The sequence below is a fragment of the Nicotiana tabacum genome, chromosome 6 (genome assembly GCF_000715075.1).
Source record: "Nicotiana tabacum cultivar K326 chromosome 6, ASM71507v2, whole genome shotgun sequence".
NCBI lineage: Eukaryota > Viridiplantae > Streptophyta > Magnoliopsida > Solanales > Solanaceae > Nicotiana > Nicotiana tabacum.
The window spans coordinates 147238106-147259122 of NC_134085.1; the positions used below are offsets into that span (position 1 = coordinate 147238106).

At 36.1% G+C, this 21017-nt stretch overlaps 2 protein-coding genes across 3 annotated transcripts; both read left to right on the forward strand.

Moving 5' to 3' along the window:
- Positions 1-4779: 4779 nt before the first annotated feature.
- Positions 4780-17383, forward strand: LOC107779369 (MAG2-interacting protein 2). Its single transcript, XM_016599794.2, has 12 exons — positions 4780-5064; positions 5152-5203; positions 6360-6533; positions 7033-7234; positions 7327-7538; positions 7668-8667; positions 9260-10233; positions 11014-11096; positions 11509-11868; positions 12798-14007; positions 14135-14400; positions 14510-17383. The coding sequence occupies exons 1-12, from the start codon at positions 4975-4977 to the stop codon at positions 17117-17119; spliced, it is 7233 nt and encodes a 2410-aa protein (XP_016455280.2). The 5' UTR covers positions 4780-4974; the 3' UTR covers positions 17120-17383.
- A 1306-nt stretch (positions 17384-18689) lies between these two features.
- LOC107779370 (uncharacterized) lies at positions 18690-19855 on the forward strand. Of its 2 annotated transcripts, none has more exons than XM_016599795.2 (3): positions 18690-18843; positions 19154-19313; positions 19398-19855. In XM_016599795.2, exons 1-3 carry the CDS (start codon positions 18765-18767, stop codon positions 19627-19629), a joined length of 471 nt encoding a protein of 156 aa, XP_016455281.1. In that variant the 5' UTR covers positions 18690-18764; the 3' UTR covers positions 19630-19855. The 2 variants fall into 2 exon arrangements, with proteins under 2 accessions (XP_016455281.1, XP_016455282.1); XM_016599796.2 differs by having other exon boundaries at positions 18694-18843; positions 19214-19313.
- The last annotated feature ends 1162 nt before the right edge of the window (positions 19856-21017 follow it).

The window sequence follows — 21017 nt, forward strand, 5'->3', positions numbered from 1 at the left end:
TCCTGAGATTCCTTGAAAGGGCGACCTAAGGCTAAGCAACTGATGTCAGTGCAGTTACTGTCTGCCAACTGAGGTTCTCTCCGTACGCTAGACTAGATTGTCAGTGCCATACAGAAAAACCAATGTCAAGAGCAAATTGAGAGAACATAAATGAGAATTGACAATGAAAGAAAGCTTGATTGCATAAATGAAAGCTATTACAGAAAGCAACACGGTGTCGAGGGGGAGAGACACTAGTACAGAGAATTGTTTGCTTGTTAGAAAGCTTGATTGCTTGATCCCCCTAATAATGCTTAAAAAAAATAAACCAAAGCTACAAGACTAGACTTGACTAAGCTAGAGAAACAATGGAAGTACATGAAATAAAACTACTCTAAATTTACAATGAAAAGGACTTAGTTTTCTACAAGGCAGAAACAGGTCCGTTGTCAGCAACAGCGTCTTTGGCATCACGGTCGGCGCATGCGGCGTTGTCTGCACTCGCGGCACTGTAGGCATCTGCCTGCGGCTGAGCGCTGACGAGGGATATCGATAGGGCGACAGAGGCACATGCGCGCTTGTCACTTGGCGCGGCCAAGACCCCGTGGCCGTCCATGGCGCTAGGCATTAGAAGGCTTGCTAGGACGCCACAGTGCGCGTCCAAAGAGTCATGGGGCATGGCTGGAAAGCCGCCCATGACATTAAGCATGTTATCTCTCCCAACTCACACAAAATGATATGAAACTACACTAAAAACGTGCATTTTTAGTCATGTATCACTGTTCTACCAAAATTCTTTTAAAGTGTGAAAAGTAACAAACAACAAATGAATAATTAATTTGTCAAAATGATCAAACTAACATGCCATCATACTATTTTATAAAGTATAAAATAATTAATTAGTCAAAAAATGATTGACTCTATTGGTAAATGCCGATGTTGAGATAAAGAAATCTCTGAGTTCAAATACAATATTTTGTAGTATGATTATCTGTATCTAACTTAATGCTAGTAGGATGTATAGTACATGTTTTTATCGATTGGTAGCATATAAATATCGTAATAATAAATTCCTACTTCGTGACAAAGTTTTCTCAAGTTGATGATGCATAAATATTGTACATCATATTTCCACCTCATGATAAACAAAAAACGTTAAAGTCTAAAACTATGAAAATATGAAACAAGAGAGAGAGAAAGCGAAAACGGTTTTTACGCTTCTTATTTAGAAGGGAGTTGTAAATAGGTTTCTTGCAAATATAAGATATTTCTGAAATAATAGGCCCGTAATCATTGCAACGTTGGTTTGTCTCATTACAAATTATTTAAAAATAAAAAAAAGACTACAAAGATCAAACACAAAGCTAGAAGACATGAAGCAACATGCTGCTCTTATCGAAAAAAATTAAAATAAATGGCAACATGTATACAATTTTCAAATGAGTCCAAAAGGGATGATGTTGGTAAGTAGCCACTTTTTAGGCCGGCAATTAAAGTTTAGTCATATTTTGAAGTATATTGGCAAAGTAACCATTTATTAATGCGAAATGTAAGTTTGAACAAAAATATTCCTAACTAAAATACGGAAAAACTCCAAAAATGACTATTGGACTTTGAATATTTATAAGTTCAAAATTCAATAATTATTCCTGAAGTTTGAATGACCTAAAGTAGTAGCTCTCAATTGTTGAAGTATAATGTCAATTCAAAAACCATAAATTGTTTTTGAATTTTCTCGAATTTTGTATTTAAAATTAAAGTTAAAATTGCTGAAATATAATATAAATTCATAAACTATGAATTATTCCTGAATTTTGCAGTAGTATTTCAAAAATCAGTAATTTTTCTTGAATTTTATGTTTAAAGATTAAAAATTGCTGAAATATAATGTGAATTCAAAAATCATGAATCGTTGCTGAATTTTCCTGGATTTTGCACTACAGAGGATTCAAAAACCAGTAATTTTTTCTGAATTTTGTATTTAACAGTTAAAATTTGCTGAAGTATAATTTGAATCCAAAACCATGAATGTTTCTTGATTTATTTTTTTATTTTTTTGAATTTTGCACTAGTAAAGGTTCAAAAATCATTAATATTCCTAGATCTTATATTTAAAGGTTAAAAATTGCTGAAATATAATGTAAATTCAAAAACCATGAAGAGTTCCTGAATTTTTCTGGATTTTGCACTAGTTAAGGTTCAAAAACCAGAAATTATTTTAAGGAGTTTGAATTTTGTACTAGTAAAGGTTCAAAATTACTGAATTACGCTTTGAATTCAAAAACCAGAACCGTTCCTGAATTTTGCGCTAGTAAAGGTTCAAAAATTAGGAAATATTTTTGGATTTTGCACTAGTAAAGGCTAAAAAAATATGAATAATTCCTAGGTTTGAAAATTCAACAAATTTTTGAATTCCAACATAGTTTACCGAGGTTTCACTTGTCAAAGTTTCGAACTCCAATAACGACTATTAGAGTTATGTTTCGTGTTTTTATTGGGGATAAATAAGTCAATTTAATTAGATCAGTGACTACTTTACCACTAAAATTTAAAATAAAGCTAAACTCTAATAGCCTTCCTGAAAGGTGACCAGCCCAACTAATTTTTTCATTCAAAAGTCCTGCCTCCTGAGCCCATAGAGTAACGAGACATTGAAGAAAAGGGACCAAATTTTTATGTGGCGCCCAATTTTGCACCATCAATTGAATTTGTATCCACTTTTTAAAATAACTTTGATTGATACCTAATTTTTGAACAACTTGGGATACATGCACTTTTCTCTTTTTCTTTATTGTTGTTTTCTTCTTTGTGCTTAGAGTTTCTTCTTCTTCTTAGTTGCAAAATGAGTTTGTTAACTATTGTTTTGATGATTGATATTTGTTATTTATGATATCGGAAAGTTATATTTCAAATTTGAGCTCATTTAGAGTAGATTTGGGTACTAAATCGTGTATTGAATTCTTGAAATTCGAAAAACATGTTTATGCTTCAGAATTGAGACCAATTTAGCCTAATTTTTCGTAAAAATAGCACCGGCTAGCCAGTTTCCGGACTGGTCATTAAAAAATAGCCAGTGTTTGCAAAGTCATTGAAAAATAGCCACTATTTTGCTATAATAGGGAGCGGTCCAACATAATATACTGGAGATCGGTGCACTTGTGTATGAAATTTCAGCATATTATGCTGGGACTCAGCGGAAAGTTCTAGCATAATATACTAGAGATTGGAGCACCTGCGTATGAACTTCCAGCATATTATGCTGGACCGGTATATTATACTTGAACTCGAGCATAATATGCTGGGTGGGTCGGGCAGGGCTGGGTAGGGAAATTTAGGAACCGTACGGGTTGTGGTCCGGGCCGGTTACGGGTTGAGGTTTACCAGGTTTAACGGGTTCGGGTTCATCCGGGTAAAAAATAAACCGTAAAGGTTACGGGTACAAGGGGCCGGGCCGAGTTAGTGTAATTTTTATTTTTTTTTATTTTGTATAACTGTTGTAAGTTATATTAATATAAAGTAAAAATATAAAGAATACAATGAATATGAGAAAAATTGCACTTATAAATTGCAAGTGCTACATTTATTTCAAAATTACAAAATCGAAGTTTGCATTTAACAAGTAAATTTACAAAAAAATAGTAAAACTAAATTTTCATGCATAATAAATTAATAATACTTCAAATTAATCTAACAAACTAAAACAATAAACATAAATACGTCTAATAATTTTAAATAACACAAATTGTCTCAAATCAACTTAAATACGAATTTCCGGAGGACGCTCAAGACAACTCTTCATATGCCTCCTTAAACTGCATGTGTCATACTTTGGACGAAGATTTAAGACTCGACCATAACTCTTGCACTTTACTTTCTGAACTTCTTCATTTTCTTCTACCACCTCAAAGTGTTCCCAAACATATGAGCGCACTCTAGAAGTACGAGGCATGATTTAACTTGAATTGAGAATTTGAGATTGAAAAATGAGAGACGAGTGAAGAAATGAAGAAGAGGGGGGTGTATTTATAGTTTTTCAAAGAGGTGTTAATTTTTTTTTAAAAAAACAAAAAAATGGGCTATTTGTGCAATTCAGTCGTTGGGCAACAACCATAATGGGAAATGGACCGTTGCCAACAGTCAGATTTAGGCCCACAAGTAAAAAAAAAGTTACTATTACCGTTATACCGGTCCGGGTCGGGCCGGGCCGGGCCGGTTAACCGGATGAACAATGATTTGCGTTGACCGGGTTTGACCGGTCCGGTTAACCGGTTGTCAAAACATGAACGGACCAAACCCCCTACCCCTTTAACCCAGCCCCACCTGGCCCCTTTGTACCAATCTGGGCCGGTTTTGGTTTCAATCGGTTTGGGCCGGTCCGAAAACGGACTGACCCGGCCCGTTAGACACCCTTAACTGGAACTCGAGTATACTTATGCTGGAACTCCATTATAATATGTTGGAGTTCCAGTATACTTGTGCTGAAACTCCATTATAATATACTGGAGTTCTAGTATACTTATGCTGGAACAGTATATTATGCTGGAATATTTTTCAGATTTTGAATAGTATTTTGGTTTAGATTTATCTTTACATAAAAAGTGGCTAAATTTCGATTATTTTTAAAATTATGGCTATTTTTGAATGACCACTTATAAATCTGACTATTTTTGAATTTCACGCCGAATCCACAAGTCCTGCCTCCTGGGCCATAATGTAACAAGACATTGAAGATTAAGGCCCAAGACCCGGATGTTGTTTCCGTACGAATCACTCATGCCATGATTATGCCTTCATTAAACCGGCCTCAACATTGACCCAAAACCCAAAAAACCAACGACTGGACCGGTTCGAATCTCATTATCGAACCGGTTTTCCTGCGAATTTTCTTACTGTAGATAGATGTTCCGTGCGTTTCTCTTGGAATTCTGAATCATAGGGTTTGGGATCTCGAAGATCACAAGCTCACAGCGGTTTATTTCTTACTTGTTCATACAGATGGAGGAATCAACTAGCGAAATCCTCTTTGAGACACGTCATCATGCCTCTAGGCCTTATATTTCCAATTATCCTCCACAAATTCACCAGGTTTCTACTGATTTGAATTCTATATTTTTTTGTTTAATGATCTTCCGCCTTTTTTCTCAAATGCTTATTTGCTTATGTTTGATTTAGCTAAATGAAGGCGCCAAAAGCAGTTATTTTTCAAGATTGCTTTCTTCCTCAGGTACATTCGCTTTTTGTTGAAATTCAGTATTTCGTGAAGTTATTATTACTAAATTGGCTAAATTATGTTTAAACTAATTTCTTTCTGCTAGTATGTAATGTAACTTCCAGTTGATAGTTGAGGACAGCTTTCTTTTGTTTTCTTTTCTGGTGTGATTTAAATGTAATCTTTTTTGTATTTCGTAAATGTAAGCCTATTCATGATTTGCTTGGATATTTCTTTGGCCGGATATATTCATATAGTGCAAAGACTTTTGAGTGTGAGTAGATTGTTTTAGTTTTGAAAATAGAAATTTTACACTGATGGATTATGAGGACGACGGGAAGTTTCAATTTTTCTTTCTTTTGGAATTGGATTACAAAAATGCAATTATATAAAGAAAATATGGCGTTATTTATCAAAAATGAAAAGAAGATATGCTGTTATTCTACAAATTTCATTATTATAAACTATGTATTGAAGTCACCCATCATCACTGATTAAAACTGACATGATAATATCATCAAGAAGCTGCATTGCACCCTTGTGAGTTTCTTATTCGATTATAGTGGAACTTGGATGTGATTTTTCGCATATGTGGTCTTATAGTGCATATCATCTTTGAGATGCTTAAATCTTGAGCTTCTTTTCTCTTTTCCTTTTTCTTCTTTTGCATTTCTTTTGGTTTCCCTCTCGTTAGTTTGGAGGCTTTGTATAGCTGGTTCACATTATTTTGCATAAAAACAATCATTTAATATTTCGAATTTTTGAATTCACGTGATCTTTAAGCAATTTCTCCTAAGTTAAATTACATGTGTTTTACTAGTTCAGAGATTCATGAGAAGAAATAATAGATTGTTTTATTGGAGTTTGATAGAGAATGGATTGAAATAATAGGTCGATAAAAGGCAAAATAACTAGTTGACTAAACATAATGTGTAAGTTACGATCTTCATCAAAAATTATCAGAATTACAATAAGATAAGATAGTAGTAGTCTAGTTTAAAAATTCTTGAAGGATAAGAAATTTTCCTTTTAAGGAAATGGACTAAGGAAAATTAGAAAGAAAATAAAAAGTCATTAGGATATTTGACTTTGTATATAGAGAGTATTTTTCATTTCGCTTGTTGTTAAGACCTTTTAGTTTATAGTATCAAATTTTTTACCATGTTTGAAGGTATTGCGCAACTCAAGGAGAGATGGAGAAAGCAGGGGGATCCAACAAAAGTAAGGAGATATGCATCCTTATTTGTTTCCGCAAGGGGTGATCTTGTGGCTGTAGCATCTGGGAATCAGATAACAATAATGCAGAAGGGTGATGACTACCAAAAGCCTTGTGGAATATATATCTGTAAGTTTTAGGAACCTAAAATAGAAAAAAACTGTGGTCGCAGTAACCTCCTTCAGAGTATGTCCTGAATAGGGCCATCATTTTAGCATGTTAAAAGGCTTCTTTGTTCTTAAGGTATCAGTGCTGCCTTCCTGCCTGCAGCTTTTCAGTGTTTTTAATTTTTCCTACTCTTCTGATCCTATTTAATCACTGAACCAACACATTGTGCCCTTTGATATGTATTAGTACCTAACTGGCGCTGGTTTTTTCCTCTGAAAATTCAATTGAATTATGTGGACATAGACAGAACTGTGTCACCGATGTGTTAACTTTCCTCTCTTTTCCGGTTGAGAATTCAATAAACCCAGCCCAGAAATAGATCAAGAGGGTGACGAGGAAGATTAGAATGACTGTCAAGTTACCTACTTTTATATATACAGTTGGTTTCCGGTGCCATTCTTTATGATTATGCAAAAGTATTGCTACATTTATCTATTACTTACTGCTTTTGTATTTCTAGGCAAAAGCATTACTTCATTCTGTTGTGGGGCTTGGTCTGAAACTCATGATGTTCTTGGTGTTGCGGACGATAGTGACACAGTCTATCTCATTAGAGCTAATGGTGAGGAAATTACCAGAATTTCAAAGAGTCATATAAAAAGTTCTTCATCAATAGTTGGCCTGATGGTGCGGGATGATGCTGATTTGAAGAAATCCTGCTTGTAAGCTCAATTAATTGTACAGGTTTCTTCTATCGGATTTTTCATCTTATTTCCTTAGCTTATGTCTTTTTGGGTGGATAACTCTTTTTCAGGTGTACCTTCACTATAGTTACGGCAGATGGCTTGATTCATGACGTTGAGATCAGTCAAGATCCAAGTGCCTCTGTTTTCTCACCCCTTGCCTCGACAAGTGGGAGAATGCTGCAGCAGTTTCCACAGAACATGTTCTGCCTGGATTACCATCCAGAACTGAGCTTATTTTCTGTAGTTAGCAGTGCTGGCAGCTTGCAGCTGACTAGTAATGGTAGCTCAAACTCTTTAACTATATCTGGACATATTTATGATTTTCTTAATTTTGTTTTACCAGACATTTCGAATTGGCACAAACTACTTATTACTTTTCCTTTATTACTGACAGTACTTCTTTTTCTAGGATTGTACAGTCTTTCCCTTTGCCGAAGAAGTGGAAACTTAGCCCTAGAAGTTCTCGTTTCTACTCAGTTTGAGGGTTTCTTTTCTATGCCTAAAGGTTACGTAGGTCATATAACTTCTCCTAAGGTGTCAATATCACCACAGGGAAAATTTGTTGCAACTCTTGATATGGGAGGATCTTTGAGTACCTTTAATTTTGATAAGGAACAGTGTTCTCTCTCAAAATTTGCTTATGGAGAGGAATTACATCATGGAAATAAGGAGTCAGATAAGGGGAACAATCTTGCGAATGAAGTCGTGGATTTTACCTGGTGGTCTGATGATATACTTGCTGTTGCAGAATGGAATGGTAACATCACTATGATTAACATATCTACCGGTGCTATGCTATTTAAGAAGGATGAGACTATGTATTCGCTGCCCCTTTTAGAGAGAGTACCACAGTTGTCGGGAAAACTTTTTCTACTAGAGACAAAACCATCCATTCAGAACAATGAATCAACTGAAGGAATTAGAGCAAGCAGCTTTCGTCTTTTTGAATGCAATCATGGTGATATGAATAATAAGTTTGACTGGGCCAGTATCCAGTGGAGCTTAGTTTCATTTTCTGAGCGATCCATTCCTGAAATGTATGATATATTAATCTCCAGACAAGAGTATCAGGCTGCTCTCACATTTGCGGATCACCATGGGCTAGATAAAGACAAAGCTCTAAAGTCACAGTGGTTGCACTCCTCCCAGGGTGTAAATGAGATAAAGACACTACTTTCGAATGTCAAGGACCAAGTTTTCGTACTTTCTGAATGTGTAGGTCGATTTGGACCAACTGAAGACGCAGTTAGGGCTTTGCTCGATCTTGGACTTGGCATAACTGACTGTTACAGATTTTTTGAGTCTGACGTTGATGAGCATAGTAAGGTTTGGGATTTTCTTGTGGCAAGACTTAAATTGTTGCAATACAGAGACCGACTAGAGACATTTCTTGGGATAAACATGGGCAGGTGATGATATTATTGCTCCCTATTTTTTTTCCAATGGTGAATGTTTCTATTTTTAGTTCTGGATTCATAAGGTTTGCATCAAACATTGAATTGGGATGTCATGATGCTCACAAGCGGTCTTACTGTTATTGCAAAGCAAAGAGCAATATCCTATTATTTAATATTGCTTTGAAGTTTCTACGTACCTAATTAGATTTTCTGGAAGTGTCAAACAGAAGCTGAAAACTTCAAAATTGAGATGAGGTTCCAAAACTTGCCACATTACCTTTGACTTCCAAATTTGACCGGACTTACTAGTTGAGATGGAAATCGTTCATTTTCAAACTGTTGCTTAAACTTTTTCTTGGGGAATAAAGTGGCTTGTTGCTCAATGACCCAAGCGGTGAAATTGATAAGGGATTTTCCTTATATCTAATTTGTTTCTTTCCTTATATTGCATTAGGATTGCTTCTTATTTGGTCGTGTTTTATAATGGTCCTAGTGATCTTTTTCTCCTCCACTGCTTTTACACGACAAATTTTCATGCTTTTAATAGCAGTAGTACTCAAATGGTTTTTACTGACTTGATACTTAATGACTTAGCCTTTTGCAGGTTTTCTTTACTGGAGTATAAGAAATTTTGTAATTTGCCCATTAAAGATGCTGCAGTTGCACTTGCAGAAAGTGGCAAGATTGGGGCATTAAACCTTCTCTTTAAGCGTCATCCTTACTCCTTAACTTCCTCATTGTTGGATGTCTTAGCTGCTATTCCTGAGACGCTTCCGGTGCAGACTTATGGACAGCTCCTTCCTGGGAGTTCCCCTCCTCCAAATATTTCTTTGAGGGAAGAAGATTGGGTTGAGCGTGATGAGATGGTAACTTTTATTATCAGCAGAGTCCCTGAGAGTCATGAGAGCTATATTCAGATCAGGACTGAACCAATTGTCAAACAATTTATGGGGTCTCAATGGCCATCAGTAAGTGAACTCTCTTCTTGGTATAAAAAGAGAGCTAGAGATATTGATACCTTAAGTGGGCAGCTCGACAACTCCATGTGCTTAATCGACTTTGCTTGCCGCAAAGGCATTCATCAATTGCAGCCGTTCCTAGAGGAGATGTCTTACTTACACCAGCTTATCTATTCTGAGGAGAATGACGAAATGAATTTCTCCATGAGTCTTACTATATGGGAAAGCTTACCCAATTATGAAAGATTTAAATTAATGTTGATTGGGGTCAAAGAAGATACTGTTATTAAAAGATTACATAGTAAAGCAATTCCATTCATGAAAAAGAAGTTTAACTCTTTGACTGTGCCTTCCAGAGATGAGAAAACAGACTGCTCATCTTTAGCCAATTCAGCTGAGTCATTTCTGGTCAGATGGCTGAAGGAGATCGCCTCTGAAAATAAATTGGAGATGTGCTCAGCTGTAATTGAAGAGGGTAGCAGAGAGTTTCAGAATAATAGCTTTTTCCAGAATGAGGCTGAGGTTGTAGATTGTGCTCTGCAGTGCATATACTCTTGCTCTGTTACAGATAGGTGGAGTATGATGGCTTCCATTCTGTCTAAACTTCCGTTTTCCCGTGGTACGTCCTTGACAAAATGCTATAATGGGTCAAACAATCTAAACATTGATACTTACCCCCAACCTTGCTAACGAAGAAAGTTCTGCTTCATCATGCTTTTGTTTACTAACTTATCAATCTGTAGCAGTTTTGCTAATCTTCCACCTTCTCTTCTTGGCTCCCTCTTCTACCCCCTGCTGGCATCGAGCTAAAAATTGAGTAAATTTTGGTCTAAGTTTTCTTTGAGACCAGTTCTTGATTCATAAATAATATAAGTTTTGGTTAATAGGTAATGATGGATATTCAATGTATTCTCATCTGTGCTTTTCTGATTATCAAACTTTTGGGGCATATAAATAAAAATATGTCACAGGCTCGCATGAAATGAATGGAATGCCAAAAACTAGTTGAATTCTTACCTGTAGTTGATACAGCACTAATAGAAGTTTTGAAGTTTATTATTTTTTTTCCTTTCTCTCTTTTTCCTTTTTCTCCCTCTCTTTTTAGAGAGAGGGCTGGAAGTTGTCATTTGCCCATCTATAGTTTCAGACTCAGACGAAAGCTCTTATTAAATCCATGGCATAGCTGATAATTTGGATTGTCAGTCATATTACTCCCTTACTAGTTTGTCTCGTTTCATGTGTCTGTTTCTTTGTATTTTCAGTGTCGAACGGCTTGTGATTGACATTGATTTGGTTGCTGTGCGATTGAATATTATTATTTAACTTTACTGAAGTCACTACTGTTTTTCCCTATTACGGATAAAGAAAAGAAATAATTATCCAAATTGTGGTTTAACAGATTCTGAAGATGCAGGCCTCAAGGAACGGGTGAGACTTGCAGAAGGTCATATTGAAGCAGGAAGAATTTTGGCTCTTTACCAGGTTAGGTTTTTCCTTTGTATGAGTAATCATGTATACCAAGATTTTTTTCTCCTTACTCCCATTGGATAGTATTGCTTTCATTCATAAGTTCAGGAATCTGGTGGCTTCGTGTCAAATTGTCATCAGGCCTGGATGCACCTTAAAATTGTTTAAAGCATGCCAAATTGGTTTTACCTTCCACTATTATTGTCAAACATTGACTCCCAATGATTAATGATGATTCCCCTGGTTTTTTTTTCCAACAAATGTGGTGCCATAAACATGCCGACTTGTGGCTACTTACTTCTTTATCTTTTTATATGAAAGGATGATGTTGTAGCTTGTGGTATTGATTGGGTAGTGAATCCTTCATTGCTGTTTGTCACATAACCTAGCTAATAATATTTTCCAATTATTCTTCCGTAACGCTCAGGTCCCAAAGCCTATCAGCTTTTTCAAGGAGGTATATTCTGATGAAAAAGGTGTAAAGCAGATAATTCGTCTCATCTTATCCAAATTTGTTCGGCGACAGCCTGGTCGATCTGATAATGACTGGACAAACATGTGGCTTGACTTGCAGTCTTTGCAAGAGAAAGCATTTCGCTTCATTGATCTTGAATACATGTTAATGGAGTTCTGCAGGGGATTGCTTAAAGCAGGGAAGTTTGCACTTGCGAGGAATTATTTGAAAGGTGTGGGCTCAGTGTCTTTGGCAAATGATAAAGCAGAAAACCTTGTTATTCAAGCTGCCAGAGAATATTTCTTCTCAGCGTCAAGTCTTTCTTGTTCCGAAGTAAGTCCATTTTATTTTTATTACTAGCATAGGAAGGATTACATAATTCCTAAGTTAAAGTTGGGAAGACCGGTAAAATCTGTAAGCCCTGATTGTTGTATCACGTTCTAGAGTAGTTTAACAAATAGATCTCTTCTAACATTGTTCATTTTGCTAAAAAATGTGGCAGTAGCTTTTGGTGTATCTGGGGAGCATTTTGTTTTTCTGACCAATGTGAAGGAATTATTTAGAATCAATTTCTAGGGAGGCTAGAATGAGAAAATGTTGTGCAGGTGCACTATGTTCTAAGAAGTTCTGTTTGGATTGAGTGAAATTGAGGGCATGTTTGATGAATACCTTTGCCTTTTTATCTTAATGAGACCTGCTTTTCCTGAATCATGAATAAGGACATGCTCGCTTGGTATTGTCATGCTACATGAAAGAAGGGATGCTTTATTTGGTCTGCTAGACCTCAAGTCTCCCCCTCCCCCGCAAGCACTCAAAAGGTTCCTCCACAGTGTGTGTTGACTTCAATTATCATTCAGACTAGACCTTCAACTATTCAATAAACATATAAGGATGTGGCCTAGTGGTTAATGAAGTGGGGTTCAAACCTGGTGACCAGGGTTAAATCCCAGCAGACTAGCAGAGACAAAAATCACTGTGATTTCTTACCATCTGTGCATGCGGTGGCGGAGTTACTTGGTACCTGTGCTGATTAGAGGTAGCAAGTTCCCGGTGGAGTAGTTGAGGTGCGGGCAAGCTGGCCTGGAAACCACCATTATTAAAAACAATAAAAAATAACGATGCATTCTGCTTTTGGCTAAAGTGTGTCCAGATTATGTTCTAAGAACTAATTTTTTACATTGGTTGCACACGCTCTTCGAAAGTAGTCCAATTCAAATTGACATGTATGACAATTTACTAATTAAGCTGCTAAATTCTGCCAGATTTGGAAGGCTAAAGAATGCTTGAATATCTTTCCAACTAGCAGAAATGTGAGGGTGGAGGCTGATGTTATTGATGCTGTAACTGTTAAACTTCCCAACCTTGGTGTCACCTTGTTGCCAATGCAATTCAGGCAAATTAAAGATCCAATGGAAATAGTTAAGTTGGTTGTTACAAGTCAAGGTGGAGCATATCTGAATGTTGATGAGATCATTGAACTAGCCAAACTTCTTGGGTTGAGCTCGCACGATGACATATCAGCTGTTCAAGAAGCTATTGCAAGAGAAGCTGCAGTGGTTGGAGATCTCCAACTGGCTTTTGATCTATGTCTTGTTTTGGCCAAAAAGGGACATGGTTCAGTGTGGGACTTATGTGCAGCACTGGCAAGAGGTCCTGCTCTTGAGAACATGGATATTGCTTCCCGAAAACAGCTGTTAGGTTTTGCTTTGAGTCACTGTGATGGGGAATCAATTGCAGAGTTACTACATGCATGGAAAGATCTGGATATGCAAGATCAATGTGAATCTTTAATGGTGTTGACTGGGAAAGAGCCTGGAAATGCCTTAGTTCAGGACTCAGCTATCCCATATCAACTTCCTTGTAATCAAGATAAAGCAGACTTAGAGGAATGTTCTGACCAGGAAACACAGCTTAAGCAGATAGAAAATTTACTCTTTCAGCTAGCCAAAGATGTTCAGGTGGATGGTGATTGGAGCATCCCGTCTATCTTGAGAGAAAATGGAAAACTTTTATCATTTGCTGCTGTATGTCTTCCATGGTTACTTGAACTGAGTCAAGAAGCAGAAAGCAATAAGAAATTTACATCCAGCTCATTTTCAGGGATTCAATATGTCAGTCTAAGAACACAGGCACTGATGGCTATCTTGTCCTGGTTGGCAAGGAATGGTTTTGCCCCTAAGGATAGTTTGATTGCCTCTGTTGCTAAGTCCATTATGGAGCCACCTGTCTCTGAGGAGGAAGACATCATAGGATGCTCCTTTTTATTAAATCTTGTCGATGCATTTTCAGGGGTGGAGATAATTGAAAGAAACTTGAGAACAAGAGAGAAATACAATGAAATAACCAGCATAATGAATGTTGGGATGATTTATGGTTTGCTACACAATTGTGAAATCAAGTGCAAGGACCCTGCACAAAGGAGGGACCTGCTTCTAATGAAGTTTCAACAGAAACATAAACTGATTTGCCCAGGTGATTTTGTTAATTTAGACCTATATGATCTACCTTATTATTTTTTACCCTAGGTGGATAACTGTTTGTATTTTGCTTTGCATGTTCATTTTTCTTATCGCTACTCTAACCTCATATTTTAATTCAGACGAAAAAGAACAAATAGACCAAGCACAATCCACATTTTGGAGGGAATGGAAACTGAAGCTAGAAGAGCAAAAACGCATTGCAGAGCGTTCGAGGAGCTTAGAACAAATAATCCCTGGTGTTGAAACTACTCGCTTCTTATCTGGGGACATGGACTACAGAGAGAGTGTTGTTTTTTCATTTGTCCAGTCCATTACCCCAGAGAAGAAACACATTGTGAAGGATGTATTGAAGTTGGCCAATACTTATAGCTTAGATTGCAGCAAGGTATGCAAGATTGTTAAACCAGAAGAGTAACTGAGTAATGAAATTACAATTACAGATACTAAGATGCTAGAAAACTAACTCTTTCTCCTACTGCTCCTCTTCTATTCAGGTGGTGCTGCATTACCTGAGGTCCATCTTTGTTTCTGAGGCTTGGAGCACCGATGATGTTAAAACTGAAGTGTCAAATCACAGAGAAGATATACTTGCTTGTGCTGCAGAAACAATAAAAGTTATTTCCTCGTCAATCTACCCTGCAGTTGATGGACATGATAAGAAGAGGCTTTCTCTAGTATATGGCCTACTCTCTGACTGCTACTTGCAGCTATATGAACAAAAGGATCCAGTGCATTCTGATTCTATTCATATTGCTCGTTTTTCCAAGACTGTTGAAGAAGAATGTTGCAAGGTGTCCTTTATCGGGCATCTAAACTTCAAAAATATTGCTGGAATTAAAGATTTGAACTTGGATTGCTTCAACAGTGAAGTTTCTGCTCACATCAATGAAAACAACGTTGAGGCATTGGCAAAGATGGTCAACAACATTGTTTCTGCTCATGACGGTCCTGTGCCTGATGGTCTCTTGTCTTGGCAGTATGTATATAAACATCATGTTTTAAGTTTGTTGACAAACTTGGAAGCTAGAGCTAAATCGGGGGTCAATATCCAAAGCTCTGAAAGTCTTCATTGCTTAATCGGTGATATCGAGCAGACTTATAACGCCTGCTGCAAATACTTAAAATTTATTCCAAATCCTGCTCGTCTGGACATTCTAAAAAAATTCTTGGCCGTCATACTACCTGCTGAAATATCTTTCAAGAGGCCTTTTGGCTCAGGTTGGCAGGTGTGCCTTGGCATGCTTGTGGATACTTGGCTCAGAATGATGAATGACATGCATGAAGTTGCACTACTTGAGAATTCGGAAGAAAGATTCTGCTTAGAATGTCTAATGACATGTCTTAAAGTTTTTGCACGTTTAGTTGCTGGACAAAAAGTTTCATCTAGTCAGGGGTGGGCTACAATTATTGCCTATGTAGGCTATGTTCTTGTTGATGATGCTGCCGTTGAAATCTTTAATTTCTGCAAAGCAATGGTTTTCTCTGGTTGTGGTTTTGCGGCCGTTGCAGATGTATATGATGAAGTCATGGCTCACTTCGTTCGTGAAGCTGGATCAGTGACAGAGTTTTCAAAAGAAGCTGTCAGCATCCAGAATCTTCGAGATCTCTATGTTAGTATCTTGGAGACCATCTTGCAGGAATTGGCTGACCATTCACGTGAGCACCAGTGTCTACACCATTACTTATCTTCTTTGAGTAAATTAGATGGTGACTTGGAAAATTTGCAGAGTGTCAGGCAGGCCGTTTGGGAGAGATTGGAAGAGTTTTCTGAGAACTTTCATCTCTCCAACCATGTTCGAGTTTACATGCTGGAGCTTATGCAACTTATTGCAGCTACTGATAAAAACAGCAAGGGATTTTCTTCTGACCTAGAGGTGGAAGTTCATTCTTGGGAAGGTTGGGAGAATTTGCATAGTGCAACTGCAAACTGTGAGAATACTGCTGCTGATGGGATTTCAAAGAAACTAGATGCGTCTAATAAGTTCACAAATACTTTGATTGCTCTAAAATCTACACAGCTGGTCTCCACTATCTCGCCCAGCATAGAGATTACACCTGAAAATCTTTCGACTGTGGAATCTACTGTCTCTTGCTTCCTTGGAGTATCTAAATTTGCTGAATCTGAATCCCATGTAGAAACATTATTGGCTATGTTAAGAGAATGGGAGGGGCAATTTACTCGGGGAGAAACTGAAAAGGATTCTGGTGAGATATCTGATGGTGGAAACAGTTGGAGTAATGATGATTGGGATGAGGGATGGGAAAGCTTCCAAGAACCTATTGAAAGAGCGCCAAAGAAGGATGCTGAACTTTCAGTTCATCCTCTTCATGCCTGTTGGATGGAGATCTTCAGAAAACTGCTAACAATATCCCAATACAACAAAATGTTGAAATTGTTGGACAAATCATTGGCAAAGCCAGGCGAAGTATTACTGGATGAAGAAAATGCTCAAGGTTTGAGCCAGATTGCACTTGGAGTAGATTGCTTTCTAGCCCTTAAGTCGATGCTCTTGTTGCCATACGAAGTAGTCCAGTTGCAGTGCTTGGATATTGTCGAGCAGAAGCTGAAACAAGAAGGCATATCTGACAAAATCAGCATGGATCTTGAATTTTTAGTACTTGTTTTATCTTCTGGAGTTATATCAACTATCATCAGCAAACCTTCATATGGTACAATATTCTCTTATCTTTGCTATATGGTTGGGAACTTTTCCCGACAGTGCCAAGATTCCCAGTTGTCAGATGTTGGATGTGGTGGCTCTGTAGAAAGTGAGAATATTCCAAAAGATCATATTGATCTTTTCACAAGGCTGGTATTTCCCTGTTTTGTCTCGGAGCTTGTGAGATCAGGACAGCAGATTTTAGCAGGATTTCTTGTTGCCAAGTTCATGCACACAAATCCTTCTCTTAGCTTAATTAACATAGCAGGTGCTTGTCTCACCAAGTATTTGGAGAGGCAAATCCAAATACTACAGGAGGGCAACCCCTCTAGGGATAGCGTGAAATTCTCTAACCCATTGTTAAATACAGTATCCAGTTTGAGGGACAGGATGGAAAACCTGATCCAATCCTCACTGTCCTTGCTTTCACTTGATGGTAGATGATTACAGTTTGAGTTTTCCTGACACTTTTTTGTTCACAGTCCAGTCCTTGGTCTTCCATTTTCCTTTCTAAATTATTATATCCAAACTTTGTAGATAGAGCATTTTAGAAATTTTGCTGGAGAGTGAATGGTATATATATCTGAAGGTAGTTGATATTTGTATACCTGGACTCAAGCAACTTAAACAATTGTACTTGCATATCTTTGTACAAAAACCTTTGGACCATGAATGTGCGTGCAAAATAGAGGTCTGCTGCTGCTTTTAGTTTGCTGTTTCTCTCAACCCCTCTCGGGCTCACCTCATCCTTTTGTTTAAGATTTTAAGTTCTGTGCAATGATAGTAAAATTTTTGCACCATCTGATTAGATTGATACTTGCAACAGGTAAATTTATCTGATATAAAAGTTCACGCTGTTTTTTGTTTAATTGTTAAAGTCAGTACACCTTAAATTATTTGAAAGAGGAAGTAAATGTTTTGGGAACTGGTCGATAAAAAGAACAATAGACCACCTTATTGCTTAATTATATTAGAGACAGATTCATATAAATTAGTCTGCCGTACAAGATTATGCAGTACAAGAATATAACTAGACCTGAAAAGGATATTTTCACACTTATATCCTCTAAAGTTCATTTTATTCATAAAGAATTTTTAGATAAACATCTCATAATTTTTAAGTCGAAAACCATATTTCGAAAACTTAACAAACACATACTCCTTTTGTTTCAATTTATATATTGTAGTTTTAACTTGAGCAAAAATTAAGAAAGAACAAAAAAATTTAAACTTGTAATTTTAAATATATCATAACATCTTATGTGACTATAACATATTTAAAACTTATGTTCTGAAACTTGTGATTTTTTTGTGGTTATGAAAGTTTCCTATTAAAAGTAAATGACAAGTTTAGTGTTAAATTATTTTTAAATCTATAATTCTTTTTAAAATGCATTAATAAAGAAATAGTATTACGTAAAATAAAGTTCAGGAGTAGAACTCTTTGAAAAGGTTTACAAATTCTTTTAAAACCTTTTCCATAGTTATTATCCTTTAATTTAAAGCTTATTTTATTCCTAAGAGAGTTTTTAGAAAAAATTCTTGGTGTTTATAAGGTCAAAACCCGTTTCTCACAAAACTCAACAAACACAAGTTTATATATTCTTTTAAAACTCTTTCTCCCTTGTACCGACACTTGGGAGTCGTTTGGTATGATGTATATTTAAAATTAATCTTGAGATAAAAATTTAGCATAGCCTTATTTCTTATTTGGTTATTAATCCTACGATAAGTTAAAAATTAAAATAGTACTGGAATAACTTATACCTGCTATGCTAAAGAATGGAATAATAATCCCATAATAAATAATTTCACGAAAAAGCAATAAAATTGACAATCTTTTTATTTTATCCCACAAAAAAAGAGCTAGAGGACAGCATGGCGAGTACAAGCATAAATATACTCGATAAGGCATACAAAAAATTATTTGGACGCAAGTAGAAATCCAGCACACACTAACGTCCAAAAGAGAAGGCAAAAAAAAAGGTGAAGAGTAAAGTGCACTTACAAACTGAAGCAAGTTTACCTCTTCCATTCTCTCAACTCTCTCCTGTAATACCCCTCCCCCCCCCCCCCACCCCAACCTCTGATGGAGAGGTTGCCACCTGAACTTAGTCTCAGAATTTTCTGCCTCTTGGATCACCGTAATCTTGCAACTGCTCAATTGGGTTAGTCTTAATTCTACTATTTATTCTTCTGATTCATTTGGCAATTTATTACATAATGGATTTGCAGTTAATATGTAGTAATTTTAGTTCTTCTGACAATTGGTTATCTTTCTAATTATGCATTACTTGACTGTGATGATCTGAATTTCGCATGAAACTGTTTCAGTCATATGAATTTGGCACTAAAATTGGATCTCTGTTTTGACCCCAAAAAAAGTCAAAGTTTCATTCTTTTTCATGCAAATGACTGAATTGTTTCCAAGAATTTGGCAATTATGAAAAAAAAAGTCTTTTTTTTTTATGTTGAAAGTTTGCAGAAGGTGGAAAATTATGGGTTCAGATAACAGCTTATGGTGTGATCTGTTTATAGAGAGATGGGGATTAGATCAAGCCACTTTTTATGCTCCTTCAGATTCTAAGACATGGAAACATGTGTATATGGTTCAAGATCGTTGTGATCGCAATGGATTGTAAGCTCAAAATTCAATGTATTTTACATGTTTTTGGTTTGCATTAGAAAACATAATTTTTTTACATGAATGGTTTTTTTTCAGGGGATTGAAGATTATAAGGGAAGGAGATGACTACTACCTTATACACCAAGGTGAAATTCAAAGCCATTTAGGTTCAAGAATATCGAAGATGGAAAACATCTCTGATTCATTAGCTAACTACAAAGATGATGATAAGGAGGAACCTAATTTAGGGATATTGGACAAGATCCTTTTCTTCATTGGGGATTTTGAAGCTGCTTCAGCCCAGGCTAAACGAAGCCGGCTGGTGTAACTGGATCAGTTTACACGCATCTCAACTATTAGGTGACTCTGCCCAACAAGACTTAAAAGCAAATATGTAAAAAGCACCTAACTTTTTTTTTTTGTATCTTCTTCAAATTTTATTTTTTCTTGTAATGGTGATATTTCAATGTGACAATGTTTTTCAATGTTTTTGTATGTAATATGATGTATTCATTAATCTTTGAAAGTAAATTTAAGCCCCAACTTCGTCGGTATTCAAGTGTACTTTATAATTATTGAAGAAATTTTTCTTTTTAGATCGGTTTGTCCTGCTCATTATCTTCTACTTCAAATTTTGCTAAACTTTTTGCTCTAATTTAACCAAAACAGTAACTAAATTGGTCAAGAAATAACCAGTATAACTCGAGGTAAGTGCGTAGATAGTCATTCTTAGGGATGTTATTTAGAGATTAGCCAGTATTTATTTTGTCCTAAAATTTTAAACAAAAAATCTTAACTTCAGGACAATGCAACACACTTTTGTCCTGAAAAATTAAACTAAAAATTTGGAATTTAGGATGCACTGACTAATTCCTAAATAGCAACCCTTTAGAGTGGCTCTAAAGGGCTACTTGGTGTCATTTCTACATATAACTCAGCTTTCTTGGATTCTTTTTAATCTAATTAATGGGCAGCCTATGAGCTCCATGAGTACTCTAATTCAAAAGTTCATAAAATTTGAACTTGCAAGTGTTATTTGGCTTGTAAAATATAATATGAACTCCAACCTTGATTTTGTTTAGCAATAGGGGAAGTGAATTATGACAAAGTAAAATTAAGACATGAGTAATAAACTACTAGTTAGATAAACTTGCAAGGATTTATAGTCAATCAATTTAAATGCTGCAGTAGTGAGTCTAGCAAATCTAGGATTTCCAGTATTGTATCAATATCTTACAGAACAACCTATCATTATTCTCAGCATTCAACAACTTAATGTCAGAAAAAACTTAACTACACCCAGTGTTCTCACGAAATCAATGGATATATGTTACTCCCTTCGGTCCATAATAAGTGACCAATTTGCTTTTTATTTTGATCCAAAATAAGTGTCCATTTATATAATCAAGAAAAAATTCAATTTGTTTTTACAAAATTACCCTTATGTGCATATTGCTAAAAAGTTTTCTTACTCCTCACATTAAATATTTAATTAAGGGTAGTTTAGTCATACTAGGTATTTTTGTATAAAATTTAGTATTTTCTTAATGAGCGTGCCCAAAGCAAATTGATCACTTAGTGTGGACCGGAGGGAGTACTTGCCTTTTACAGACTTCTACCATATTACCGTGATTAATTAAAATATTTTTTGTTAAGTCATCACTTAACCATGATAATTTAATATAATTTGCATGGTGTAAATATGATTTGCCTGGA

What these genes read in the sequence shown, in the direction of transcription:
- LOC107779370 (XM_016599795.2), top strand. Translation starts at nt 18,765, where the DNA reads ATGGAGAGGTTGCCACCTGAACTTAGTCTCAGAATTTTCTGCCTCTTG. An exon ending in TCTTGCAACTGCTCAATTGG is followed by an intron (nt 18,844 to 19,153) that starts GTTAGTCTTAAT and finishes TTATGTTGAAAG; the next exon opens with TTTGCAGAAGGTGGAAAATT. An exon ending in CGTTGTGATCGCAATGGATT is followed by an intron (nt 19,314 to 19,397) that starts GTAAGCTCAAAA and finishes GTTTTTTTTCAG; the next exon opens with GGGATTGAAGATTATAAGGG.
- LOC107779369 (XM_016599794.2), top strand. Translation starts at nt 4,975, where the DNA reads ATGGAGGAATCAACTAGCGAAATCCTCTTTGAGACACGTCATCATGCC. An exon ending in ACATAAACTGATTTGCCCAG is followed by an intron (nt 14,008 to 14,134) that starts GTGATTTTGTTA and finishes ATTTTAATTCAG; the next exon opens with ACGAAAAAGAACAAATAGAC. An exon ending in ATAGCTTAGATTGCAGCAAG is followed by an intron (nt 14,401 to 14,509) that starts GTATGCAAGATT and finishes TCTTCTATTCAG; the next exon opens with GTGGTGCTGCATTACCTGAG.